Source organism: Halichoerus grypus, chromosome 8 (assembly GCF_964656455.1).
Source record: "Halichoerus grypus chromosome 8, mHalGry1.hap1.1, whole genome shotgun sequence".
In the NCBI taxonomy this organism is placed as follows: Eukaryota; Metazoa; Chordata; class Mammalia; order Carnivora; family Phocidae; genus Halichoerus; species Halichoerus grypus.
The window spans coordinates 9,087,849-9,100,276 of NC_135719.1; the positions used below are offsets into that span (position 1 = coordinate 9,087,849).

General features: G+C 43.8%; 1 protein-coding gene across 1 annotated transcript in view; it reads right to left on the bottom strand.

Annotated features, from left to right (window-relative positions):
• AGBL1 (AGBL carboxypeptidase 1) overlaps positions 1–12,428 on the bottom strand; it is a 706,519-nt gene that overhangs the window by 581,356 nt on the left and 112,735 nt on the right. Inside the window, exons 11-13 of the mRNA XM_078078906.1 lie at positions 12,262–12,348; positions 9,521–9,669; positions 7,936–8,023 (exon numbers count right to left, since the gene is read on the bottom strand). Of these exons, the coding sequence (XP_077935032.1) occupies positions 7,936–8,023; positions 9,521–9,669; positions 12,262–12,348 (324 nt within the window). The remainder of the gene's footprint in view (positions 1–7,935; positions 8,024–9,520; positions 9,670–12,261; positions 12,349–12,428) is intronic.

A 12,428-nucleotide genomic window follows, 5' to 3' on the forward strand; every position in this document is an offset into this window, starting at 1 on the left:
TCTGTCTCTTTTTTTTTTTTTTTTTTTTTGGAGGGAGGCGGAGAGCACACACAAGCTGGGGTGGAGGCGCAGAAGGAGAGGGGGAGAGAGAGAATCTCAAGCAAGCTCCATGCTCAGCGCGGAGCCCGACACAGGGCTCGATCCCACGACCCTGAGATCAAGACCTGGACCAAAATCAAGAGTCAGACGCTTAACCAACTGAGTCACTCAGACGCCCCAAGTCCATCTGTCTCCTAATTGTGGCATATATGCCATAAGCCTTTCCTTGCTGTGTCTGAAAATGAAGCCTACAGAGTCACTGAGCTATAAAACAGATATGTGAATAATTCTGTGCATCCCAAGATGCAATTGCAGACATACCCTTTATTACCCAAATGTGGGTTCCCCCAGTCCCTGCCTTTCCCCAGACCCCACAGAGTTCAGCTCTTCCTTTCCCTTCTGCCTGCCAAGTGGTTTCATTAATAATCATTACTACTATATACTGAGTTCCAACTCAACACTTAACACGTGTCACCTTATGTTATCATTGCAACAGCCCATCGTGTGCATAAAGAAACAATAGCTTAGGAAAATTCATTTGTCAAAGGTGGCAAGGCTAGAAAGTGGTCAGGATGGGACTCGAACCCAGATCTGCCTGTCTGCGAAGACTTTGTTCATTCCACTATACAATACTTGCTTCCCAAAGGAATACATTTGTCACCCCATATGTGGTTCAGCTTCTTATAGCTTCAGAGCGCACATTTTCCTTTGTCAAAGATGAAGGACCAATTTTGATACTTCAGAGAACAGTATCAAAGTAAATTGCACCCAGAAGTACATTCCGAGCAATATTTTCCCCATACACTGCCAGTTATGCCCGCGCCTTGGCTGCTGATACGGAGGCAGCTGTGCAGGCTTTCCTGAGAAATGTTATCATCAAGACTGCATTATGATGCAAAATACGCCCCGGACACTGAAAGATGTAATTCCACCTTTGAACATTTACAATGTTGGCTTACTTGTCCGTGGTGCTTTGGGGTTTTATTGGGGGAAAGGGTGGGGAGAGGGAAGAAATAGCAGGTAATGAATGTCTGTTCTTGCAAAATGTAAAAAAAAAAAAAAATACAGATTATTCTTTTCTGCCTTTTTGCTACCTACGTGCCACCCCCCCCCACCAAAGCAAAAACCAAACAAACAAACAAACAAAAAATCAGGCAAGCAATAAAGGAAGAAACAGAAAACAGACTGTCTTGTTTCTTGTGGTTTTGTGGGTTTTCAATATTAATAAAACTAGGAATGGCAGACCCACAAACTATGGCCTGACACATTTCTCTTGCCTCAGCTTCTGCCAACACAGCACCCTAGGGCCCTGGTCATCATAGGGAGAGAAGGATACCCCTAACAATGTCAGCCCCAAGTGATTCTCCCTGTCACTTTTTAGATCACATGAATAGGACCCAATTTCCTCTGTAACTCCAGCACTAGCAACTTCAAAAAGGCATCTTCACCCAGGGTGCCATCTGGATCTTGATACCTAATTGGATCTCCTTTCTCCATATTTCCCCCAAAGTTCTGTACTTGTTTAAGAGCTAAGGCTCTGGTTATTAGAAAGTATCGAGAAGCAGATGGTAGCTCAGAAAGCATGCAAGCCACATGGCTCTACCTTTTATTTTCTTTCCGATTTCACTCATAAAAGGCTCCCCTGCAAATGCTCATCCAGTTGAGACCGCCCTGAACAACAGGAACTGGTCAATTACACCTCTCTACACTGATGACCCATGTGACACAAAATGAGACAGTCAAAATGGTCAAGGTGTTGACCGCCAACCAAAATGTGGAAGAGCACTTCACCTGTAAGCACACACACGAGCAGACACCTGGGCACACGCCCCATAGATTCATATTCATAAAGGTAAAGGCAGATGGAAACATAACACCTAGGGCCTCTCCATCCCCAAGTTCCTCACCCACAAGGAGGGGACACAGAGCCTGCATCCTTCCTCGGGTATAAAAGATTTCCCTGAGGGCCAGGGGGGTGGTCTCCTTTGACATGAGCCGTGCTTCCTGATCCACTTCCCGCTGTACCATTAAGTACACTGAAATCACATAACAGGGACATTCACCGTAAGCACATTCAGCCTTACCCCACCAGCCATCAGAGTGAGCCAGAAAGGAAGAGAAACCAAGAATGTGAAATCCCCATCCCTAGGCTCTTTCCACCATTCATATCAAACCTGGACTCCAGGGAGGGAACAACTTCAGTGAAATGGAAAGAGAAATAAAATAAAAGGATTCTTAGTTTTGGAACTTCTGTGGACCTACGTTCTAGTGATTTAAGGGAAGTGTAAGGAATTTGAACAGCTGTTTCGGTTGTATGAAATCCACCTTCTCATAGCCCCAACACACACACACACACACACACACACACACACACACACACACACACATACACTATAGCTTGGTGGGCAAGAATCTTGTGGGCAAGACTAAAAGCTCCTCACTGGGGCACCTGGGTGGCTGAGTCACTTAAGCATCTGCCTTCGGCTCAGGTCATGATCCCGGGGTCCTGGGATTGAGTCCTGTATCGGGCTCCCTACTCAGTGGGGAGTCTGCTTCTCCCTCTCCCCTGCTCATGCTCACTCTTTCTCTCTCTCTCTCTCTCTCTCTTCCTCTGTCACAAAAATAAATAAAATCTTTTAAATAAATACATACATACATACATACTCCTTGCTGGTAAGCCAGCCCTCCCCAGGATGGTTGTGGACTGCTGGGATTTAAAAATGGGTAACACCTCATTGATGATGAGGTTCTGCTAAAGGAGATTCCATGACAACCCTAGCCTGGGGTCGAAACTCTAGCTGAGCCTAAAGCAAATGTCAGGCTTCCCCACTGGAGTCTCCTGGGGGCCGTGCATGGGGAGCAGGAAAATCCAGATGACCCTACCAATAGCAAAAAATGCTCCTCTTCAGGGACCTCCGTGCTTTCCCAAGATCACCTTCTTCAAAGTGAAATGTTCGATAAATCTCTAAAGTAAACCCTTTGCTTGCAACAATTTGATTTGTCCACAGTAAAGTTATATTTTTTTTTATTTTTTTATTATGTTATGTTAATCACCATACATGACATCATTAGTTTTTGATGTAGTGTTCCATGATTCATTGTTTGCGTATAACACCCAGTGCTCCATTCAATACGTGCCCTCCTTAATACCCATCACCAGGCTAACCCATCGCCCCACCCCCTCCCCTCTAGAACTCTCAGTTTGTTTCTCAGAGTCCATAGTCTCTCATGGTTCGTCTCCCCCTCCGATTCCCCCCCCCTTCATTTTTCCCTTCCTGTTATCTTTTTTTTTAACATATAATGTATTATTTGTTTCAGAGGTACAGGTCTGTGATTCAACAGTCTTACACAATTCACAGCACTCACAATAGCACATACCCTCCCCAATGTCTCACCCAGCCACCCCATCCCTCCCACCCCCCACCACTCCAGCAACCCTCAGTTTGTTTCCTGAGATTAAAAATTCCTCGTATCAGTGAGAGCATATGATACATTTCTTTCTCTGATTGACTTAGTTATATTCTAACAACAAGTTATTTTTATTTCACCAATTATGAGGTGAACATGCTGAGGGATGTTTGCAAGGCAGTAACATTCATCCTTTATATTTTAAGTGACTCCCATGTTCCTTTGTACCGAAAACCCTTTCCTTCTACCTCACTCAGACAACTCCTTCTGCCTTCAAGCCTCAACCCAAGGGTTTCCTCTTCCAGGAAGCTTTCTCTGATATCTGCTCTTTTACATAGTTCTTACCACACTCTGTCTCTCCCTCATTGCTAACCCTTTATGACAGGGATTATGCTTATTGGTTTGTGTATCTGGCACAGAAGTTGGACTTAGCAGCTGTTCGGTTAAAGTCTGTAGGATAAATGGACTCCAGGAGTAGTAATTAGAACACCTAAAGCATTCCACCTCTAATCCTACTGGTATATTTTTAAGGTTAAGTGTTACTGTACACACTCTACAGATCCTCGAAATCGAGGATCACGGATATGATGCAACAGAAAGCACAGCAAGTAGGATCAACCCCACGAGTGTGCTGACTCCAAAACCAAGATCTCTTTTATTACATCACCTTTGTCTTGGAAATGGATAAGATGACAAGAAGTGTTTTGGCCCAATTTAGCCAGTAACAACGTGAAGTTTTGGTCTTCATAAATCAGGGCTGCTTACAAACCTAAAGTCTAAAGTAACAGAAGGAATCTAACATAAAACAGATGAGAGCTCCTAAAAATGAAACATTTCACTGATTCTTTATGTCATTGGTGCCACAAAGAAGTTTCTACTAGTTATGGATGATTGCTGACATTCACTGAACATCTACTATGCACCAGACACAGCGCTCAACTTTCCACCTGCTTTTCCTCATTTCATTATTCCATTATTGGCTCCATTTTACAGATGAGGGATCAGAGGTTGAGGCTGGAATAATCTGCCCAAAGTCACACCACTGATGACGAGTGCTGGAAGTCTGATTCGAAGAACTTTCTCTCCTTGATCTGCTCTTGGGGATGGAGAAGAAGCCTGGGTGAAAATCAAGGGCATTCTCTGATTTGCTGGATCCTAAATAGGTGATGTTGGGTCAAAGATGACCCAAGGTCGGGTAGAGCCAGCTTTTCCAGTTAAAAGGCTCCCCCCCTTCACTTTTCCATTCCCTGAACCATTTGTCTTCGGACCAATCTACACTTTTATAATCATAAAGCCTTCAATGAAGCAAGGAGCAAAGTACACAAATGCATAGTTATGAACTCAATCTATTTCCATTTGCACTTAAAAATATGCTGGGAAGTCATTTTTTTTCCCCCTGTGCGTGCATGAAATAAGCAAATGCCAAGATAGAGAGTGAAGTAGATAATCTTATAATGACCCGGCTCTGTTTAACAAGGGTGCATCATTTCACGTGGGTCTAATAAGGCAGAGCAGCCAAGCCACCGGGCTTCCCCGGGTCTGCAGCATTACTAATATTCCATACAATGCCAAATCTCCCTCCTGAGATCCCTCAGAGGGATGCATGATGGCAGAGCTCGTGTATGACATTCATCTTCATGAGTGAGCTGTTCCATCTCCTCTCACGAGCCGAGATAAATGTCAGAAGAGATCAGCCGTTGTGTATTACATGGCCACTCTGAGCGTGCGGCTTCCCTCCCTCTGCCCTTCAGCAGCAAAATTACTTTAGACCGGAGCCGGGAAAGGATTCGGAAAGGTGCAAGGCTGTGTACATTGTAGGAAGAAGCAGAAAGCGGGGAAGTCGATAAAGCAGGAAGTGCAAGTGTCCTTGCTTACTTTTATGAGAGGCATGGAAAAAGGAGCCTGCTCATTTACGTCCTTCCCTCCCGAGGATCCCTTTTACTTTCTGGACTACTGGTCTGCAAGGTGGGTTGGAGGGGGGATGGGCTAGAGGAGAAGGGGTTCCGGGAGAGGGGCAAGATGGTCAACGGCACACAGGAGAAAGTATCAGATTTTTCCTCAAATGGATATGATCTAGGTACTAAGGAAGAAATTCAGTTGTCTTAAGGTTTAATATGGGGATTGACACCACTGTCCTTCTGCGGTCCAAGTCAACCTGATGTGATGCCTAATTATAAAGCAAACTACAGTAGAGCAATCGTATCCATTCTTCTCTGCTGGGTTTCCAGAGCTGGAATATGAACAACGCATTGCATTATACGTCTCTGGCTTTCATGTGTCAGGAAGCTGAGTATCAATTGCCGAATGGGAAGAGCTCCACACCTCCCTCATTCTTTTGCTTTTAACTTCTGGCAAGGTAGTTAAGTTTGCAGAAGCCTACTTCAGGGGATTGATAGACTGTATTTCCTAAATTAAGCTAAACCTCACAATATAGACTGTTAGTTGTTGTTGTCTAGAATCTGGGAACTTAACAGCACAATAGAAATACAACTTCTGAGTTCCTGATGATGTGCTGGAGACAGAGAAATAAGGAGGTAAAGTTCTCTCAAATTAATACACTGGAGAGAATAAAGGCAGGGGTGAAGCGAACACATCTTCTAGAGCAAATCAACTCAAAGACTGTGATGGGTATAAAGGGAGAAATATGTTTGACAATCTAAGGCATTCTACAGTAGGGAGAGGTGTCCTGAGCTGTGGTTGAATAGAGATACACACATGTATCCTGTTGTTAAATCACATTATTAGAAATATGTTATCATAATGTGGTGAATAATTGTAAAACAAACTACATTACAATGTAGCAATCTTATCCATTCATCTCTGTTGTATTCATGACTGCAATATGAAAAATGAATTACATTACACATTCATGGTTTTCATGTTACCCCTCTGTTGCTCTTTAATCACATAACAATTGTCTTGTTAATGAATCTAACAGCTATTAACATTAACTTTGGCTTTCCTGAGGCCAAGGCTGTGTTTTTGGATGTGGGCCTTCTTTCTTCCTTCTCTATTTGGCAGATGCTTAGTCCCCACAAGCCTGCTTCTTACTACCCCCCTCCCAGAGGAACAGCCTCCAGGGAGAGTTCTACTCCCCTGGGAGAGAATACTGAATGTTGTGTTTGTCCAGTCTCTTACTAAGCTCCAGATCCAAGCAGGCAGCAAGCTGGGTCTTTCATGTTTATTTAGGGTTACTATTTTCACAGGACACACCAAGGTTCAAAATTTAGGCTTTTGCTGTTTTTCCTTGTAGTTCTTGTCTTCCTCCACTTTGAGATGGTTTTTAGTCTAAATCTCTTTGGAATGTGAAAAGATCCTGGGAGTTTCTAGATATAGAGGCCAGAGAGAAATTGCCATATAGGTGAATGGAAAACCAACAAAATCATAATATTTTGCTATTGTTCTAAAGAATATGATGAAAATACCGCCCAGATCCATATCCTAATACATCAAGGATTGAAGACTGCCAACTCTTTTATTACAAACTGTAAGTCAGCCCAGTTCCCTGTTTTGTAGACAGTACTTATCTCTATGGTGATTTTTGCCTTTGTGTCTGATAGATAGGAAAGGTCAGGAATTGGGTTGCTCTGTCAGTGTTCCTGTCCTGTCTCAAAAGCCAAAAGGCAAGAGAATATATATATATTCTCTCTTTTTGGTATTAATAACAATCCTAAACTCTAGAATGTCTGATAATACTTTTCTTAGGGTCCTCTTGTAATATCAGAGAGAGATACACCTTGCTTTATGCAATAAAACAAGTGCTAGCCTATCAGTTTTTATAAGAAATTAGCAATGAGCTAATAATTAATTACATATTTCCTGTGTGTCCTAACAGTTCCTGTCCTTTTTCTTTCTTATGAATGTATATTTTTTATTTTCCATCAAAAGAAAATGCGCAAATGAGCAATTCATGGGTTGGGAATCCATTTCTTTTATCAAAAGATATGGATAATTTAGATTTCATTTACAACTTTACAGAATAAATTGATGAAACTGGCTACCAATCAAGGGTTGAAGATGAACTCTAGAAATGCTCCCTCTTTTATTTTTTTCCAAAACATCATCTTGCTGTGGAGGCATAGGTACCTAAGTGGACCTGTCACATATCCACTCCCATCTACTTTTGAAAACTGGAGCACAGGATGAGTAAGAATAGGCCAGAACATCTCAGACTTTTTGTTCACTGGGATACACGGAAAGAGGTACAGAACGGAGGCTTGTGAACCAAGCACAGGTTGCGTCTGTGTAAGTTCTAACATCCAACAACAAGGTCTAAGGGTTTTAATGTGTTGATTTTCTCTGAAAATCAAAAGATTTCTTGGGTTCTACTGTGGGTGCCCTTTAACATGCTTGTGCTTCTAAAGGGCAGGCCATTCGCCACTGGGACACGGACGGATGGCTGAGGTTTCTCAGATCAACACAGAAGAGCAGGAAATTGAGAAAGAATGAAAGAGCAGAGAAAAGGAAGCTAGCAACACTCTAACTTACTTGTAATAACAGATTTCATAGCCCATCCGTATCCAGGTGGGTCTGCCAAGAAGAGCCTCCTTCACAGAATACACAGTTGGCTGCATCCCTGCACAGAACAAAGACAGGATTAATCACTGGGGAGGGGCACCCTGGGAGGCACAGTCAGTTTGGCAACGGGACCCTTAATTTCGGCTCAGGTCATGATCTCAGGGCCATGAGATCGTGTGTCAGACTCCAAGCCAGCACCGAGCCTGCTTAAGACTGTCTCTTTCCCTCTCCCTCTCCCTCTGCCCCTACACCCCACATCTTAAAAAAAAAAAAAAAGTAATTAATAAACTAAAAAAAGAGAAAAGGGAAAGAGAGCTGTGATGGGCTGAATTATGGCCCTCTGAGAAATCTAGGTCCTAACCCCTGGAAGCTGTCAGTGGTGCCTTATATGGCAAAAGGGATTTCATAGATGTAATTAAATTAAGGATTTTGAGATGGAGAGATTATCCTGGTGGGCCCTAAATGCAATCACTTACGTCCTTTTAGGAGGGAGGCAGAGGGAGGTTTGACTGCACAGGAGAAGCTATGTGACTGAAGCAGAGGGAGACTGGGAGATGCTACACGGCCGGCTTTGAAGAGGGAGGAAGGGGCCATGAGCCAAGGGATACAAGGAACACAACTCTATAAACAGTGGGAAAAAAATACCAAACAAACAGAAAATCCCTTAGATGCTCCAGTGGGCATGGCCCTTCTAGCACCTTCACTGTAGCCCAGTGAAACTGATTTTGGACTTGTAGCCACTAGAATTGTAAGAGAGTAAATCTGCCTTGTTTTAAGCCACTGAGTTTGTGACAATTTGTTACAGCAGACACATGGAGCAAATACAAGACTCAGGGTTCATATTTTCTCTTTCTACACCAGCAAGAATCTATTTAGTCGGTACAAAATAGAGGCAGTACCCTGTGCTTAGACCTAGAGATATGGGAATATTTATTCCTCACTCAAAGCCACTCAATGAATTAGTATATGATCCAGCAATAGCATGCAGAATTTTCCATTTCTGGAAACATTCAAAGTCAATGTGGGCTGCCAATCACTTTGTCCCTTGAATTTCTCCTCCAAAATGGCTGCAGGTATTCAGGAGAATTTGAACTTTCCCCATATTTTCTGAGAGTGCAAATCAATGTCATCCAATTGGATTGTGCTGTTTTCCTTTCTGGGACAAATAGGTCAATATATTTGCTGCTGTGGGATTTAGGAGATGAAGAGAAGGAATAAATGAGAGGTTCTCATGGACCTCCAAAAGTTCAAGGTGGGGCAAGGCAGTCAGGAAGTAATGGAATGGCAGGCATGGTATTAACATTCCACCACAGAGTGAGGACTTCCAGCTTGCCTTCCATGATGGTAGTCTGCCACAGCTTGACCACCATCTTGCCACACATGGCAACCAAAACATTCAGCCCAACTTCAAACCCTTTGGGAACCCAAACAGGGCTTCCAGTAATAAGCCAATCAATCACAGAGGGGCACCATTCCTAGTGTTAGCCAGAAGATCTAGCTTCTAGAACTTGTAGAAGGTCTAGAAGATCTTGGGTGTTAGCCCAAGAGCTCATACCGTAATTAAACTGGCTGTTGGGCTTCTCACAGTTGATGATGTTGAAGCGGTAAGGGACGGCAGCTCTCATGCCGCTCACCTTGAAGTAGAACCACTGCTGGTGCTGGCTGCTATTCACGTCAGTGTTGACCAGCAAGTCGTATTCCCGCCTGCAAAGTCAGACGCAAGATTGGAGGGCTACAAGTCTTTAAGGGAACGTCCAACACTGAGAAGCTACACATCTCAGGTTCCAGAGGACCAATCTAAGACCTGGGATCTCAGTGGGCTGGTAAGTTACAGTGATTGTGCTCATCTCACAAAATTGGACACACGGGACATAGAAATGTGGGGAGAGGGGAGCAGGTTCTGGGTATTAGGAGAATCAATTATACAACCACAGCCTATCTTTTTATTAAACTGTGATTTAATAAATTAATAATTAAACTCTCTGGCAGGAAAAATACAGGTGTGCTATATCCCACAGAAAATTCAATCACATCTGGTTGATGCTGCACATTACTTTTGAGGCTCAGTCTCCTTGTATGGAAAATGGAAATAATGCCTAAATTTGCAGGGCTGTCTGTAAAGATTAAGCGGTATCGTACAGGTAAGCCCCCAGCAAAGCAACAAACATGAATTAGGCTAGCAATGCAGGAGTTGTGTGTTCATTTTGTCCCTAACTTACATGCAGTAAAGTGTACAAATTTTAAGTGTACAACTCAGTGAATTTAAATAAATTCATCTGGACACTCCTGTTCGGCAATTACCCAGATAGGACATTTCCAGTGCCCCAGGAGACTCTTGCGTGTCCCCTCTCTACTACTAACTGCAAAGCTAACCAACAATTTTGAGCTGTAGCAACAAAATTAACAATGCAGTTTTGACTTCAACATTATTATCGGTATATTTTCAAAAATATGATTGCTCCATCCCCTCGGCATGTTCTTTGAGTTGCTCCTCTAGAAAGGGTGATGTATTTGCCCTGATCTGTTCACACCCTGCCATTCTGGACCCCTGCAAAGCGGTACAGTCAGATTTCTGGAAGGGGGGGCTTTGCAGAAGGCATATCAGAGCAGAGTAGAGCTACCTGACGGAGACCCACTGCTCACACAGTCACTCTAAGCATCTCCCTTGAACCACTGAGCCTGAGATACAGCGAATGAAGCATAGTCCACCAAGTGACGCTCATAAGGACAAATCCAGAAAGACTACAGCCCTCAAATGATCTCCTACACCCACCATCCTCTCCAAAAATGGATCATCAAAACTCCTTGCCTATATATAGGTTTGTTTTCTGTCCTCTGACTCCGTTACCCTGACCATAATTGGTTTAGAATTCTACACACTGGCCAAAGGCAGATATCTGGAAAGAGAGAGAGACCAGAACAAGGCCAGCAGGGCAGACACATCATGGACTGACCACTGTCCCCCCCAGGAGACTCCTGCTTAGGTTTTCTCTCCCGGATCCCTTAAACATGATATATAAACAGAGTAAAAAAAGCAGGCACCACTACAAGACGTAGAAGCTGAGCTGGCAACAGAAAGAGAAGAAGCCTAGAAGGAATGTTAACAGAACTGCCTTTCTCTTCTTCAGCCCATGTAGCTCAACTTGGATTTGTTTTTTATGTCGGGCTTCCTTGAAATAGTTCATGTACAAAACAAACAAACAGAAAAGGATCACTGCTCACCTGCCCCCCCCCCCGCAAAAAAGAAAAATTTCAAAAATGAGTCCTCAGATAGATACAAAACAGGCTGATCTAGCTGAAGTTCTGTGCCCTGGCAAGGGCGAATATGCATCCCTGAAGACAGGCTCATGCTGAGTGTGCTGGGCACTATTCTAAGAGCGTGATGTGTTTTTAGCTAACTCGCGTTAAAAAAATCCCTATGATATGGGTGCCATCACTGTCCCCATTTTCTGGGTGAGAAAAAAAGGCATGGAGTAGAGTCAGGTAATTGCTCGAAATCTCCTGGTGGGGAAGGGGTGAGGTGGTCCCAGCATTCTGATTCCAGAGTCTGTGACCCCCACACCATTAACTGTTCTGGACTGCTGTCTTCAGGAGTTCACCCATAGAAGATGGGTGACAAATCTGATTTTTGGCATATGACAAATAGAGTCCACACTGGTATTGAGGGAAGAATGATACCATAGCCATCTCTTCTGCGCCAAAAATTTTTGTTTTGTGTCCTCTCCCCCTTTTTAGTTTGTACAGCCCTAGACTTTCCTTGCCTGTGAAATACTTGTCTAGTAATAAGAGCTCATTGAGAGATTCTGCCAGAGAGGCATGGCACTATGCATGCCCTTGAATCAAGAGTAACGCACCTCTCCACAGGGAGCCCAATGTTCCTGCCACCTACATTCACAGCAATGGGAGCAACAGACGTGAAGAGGTACAGGACCAGGGGACCCCACGTACCCTGCTGTGTCAACGGAACCAGCCCTGGCATCAACGGAAGTACAAACATCCCAGTCCAAGGACTCCCGCATCCAAGGATGGAGCCATTATTTGGAATACAGGTGTATTCATAACTTTCACCTCTAGTTGCCACCTTGCTGTGACATCAGCTAATGAGCCCCCTAGTGGTGTGCCCATAAATGTTTAGCAACAGACTGAGAGGAAAACCTTCATGTGTCTTGTTTGCCCGTTCTCGGGGTATAAACGCTCCCACCATGGCTGATTTCAAATGACTGATGTGAGACCGCGGTACGGAGAATAGGGAGGAGAGAGGCACAACCTGCTACCTTTGTGGGTTTCCTTACTTACTCACGCACTTGGATGGCTTTGCGAAGATTTCCTGACTCAAACTTGGAGGAGAACCGCAAGCAGTCAGAAGCGGTGTCTTGCAACGGCCTGTAATGAAATAGGAAACATGTGAACACATGCATTCCTGCTATTCTTGGGCATAGCCTGACATTTCTTAGAGATAAGCT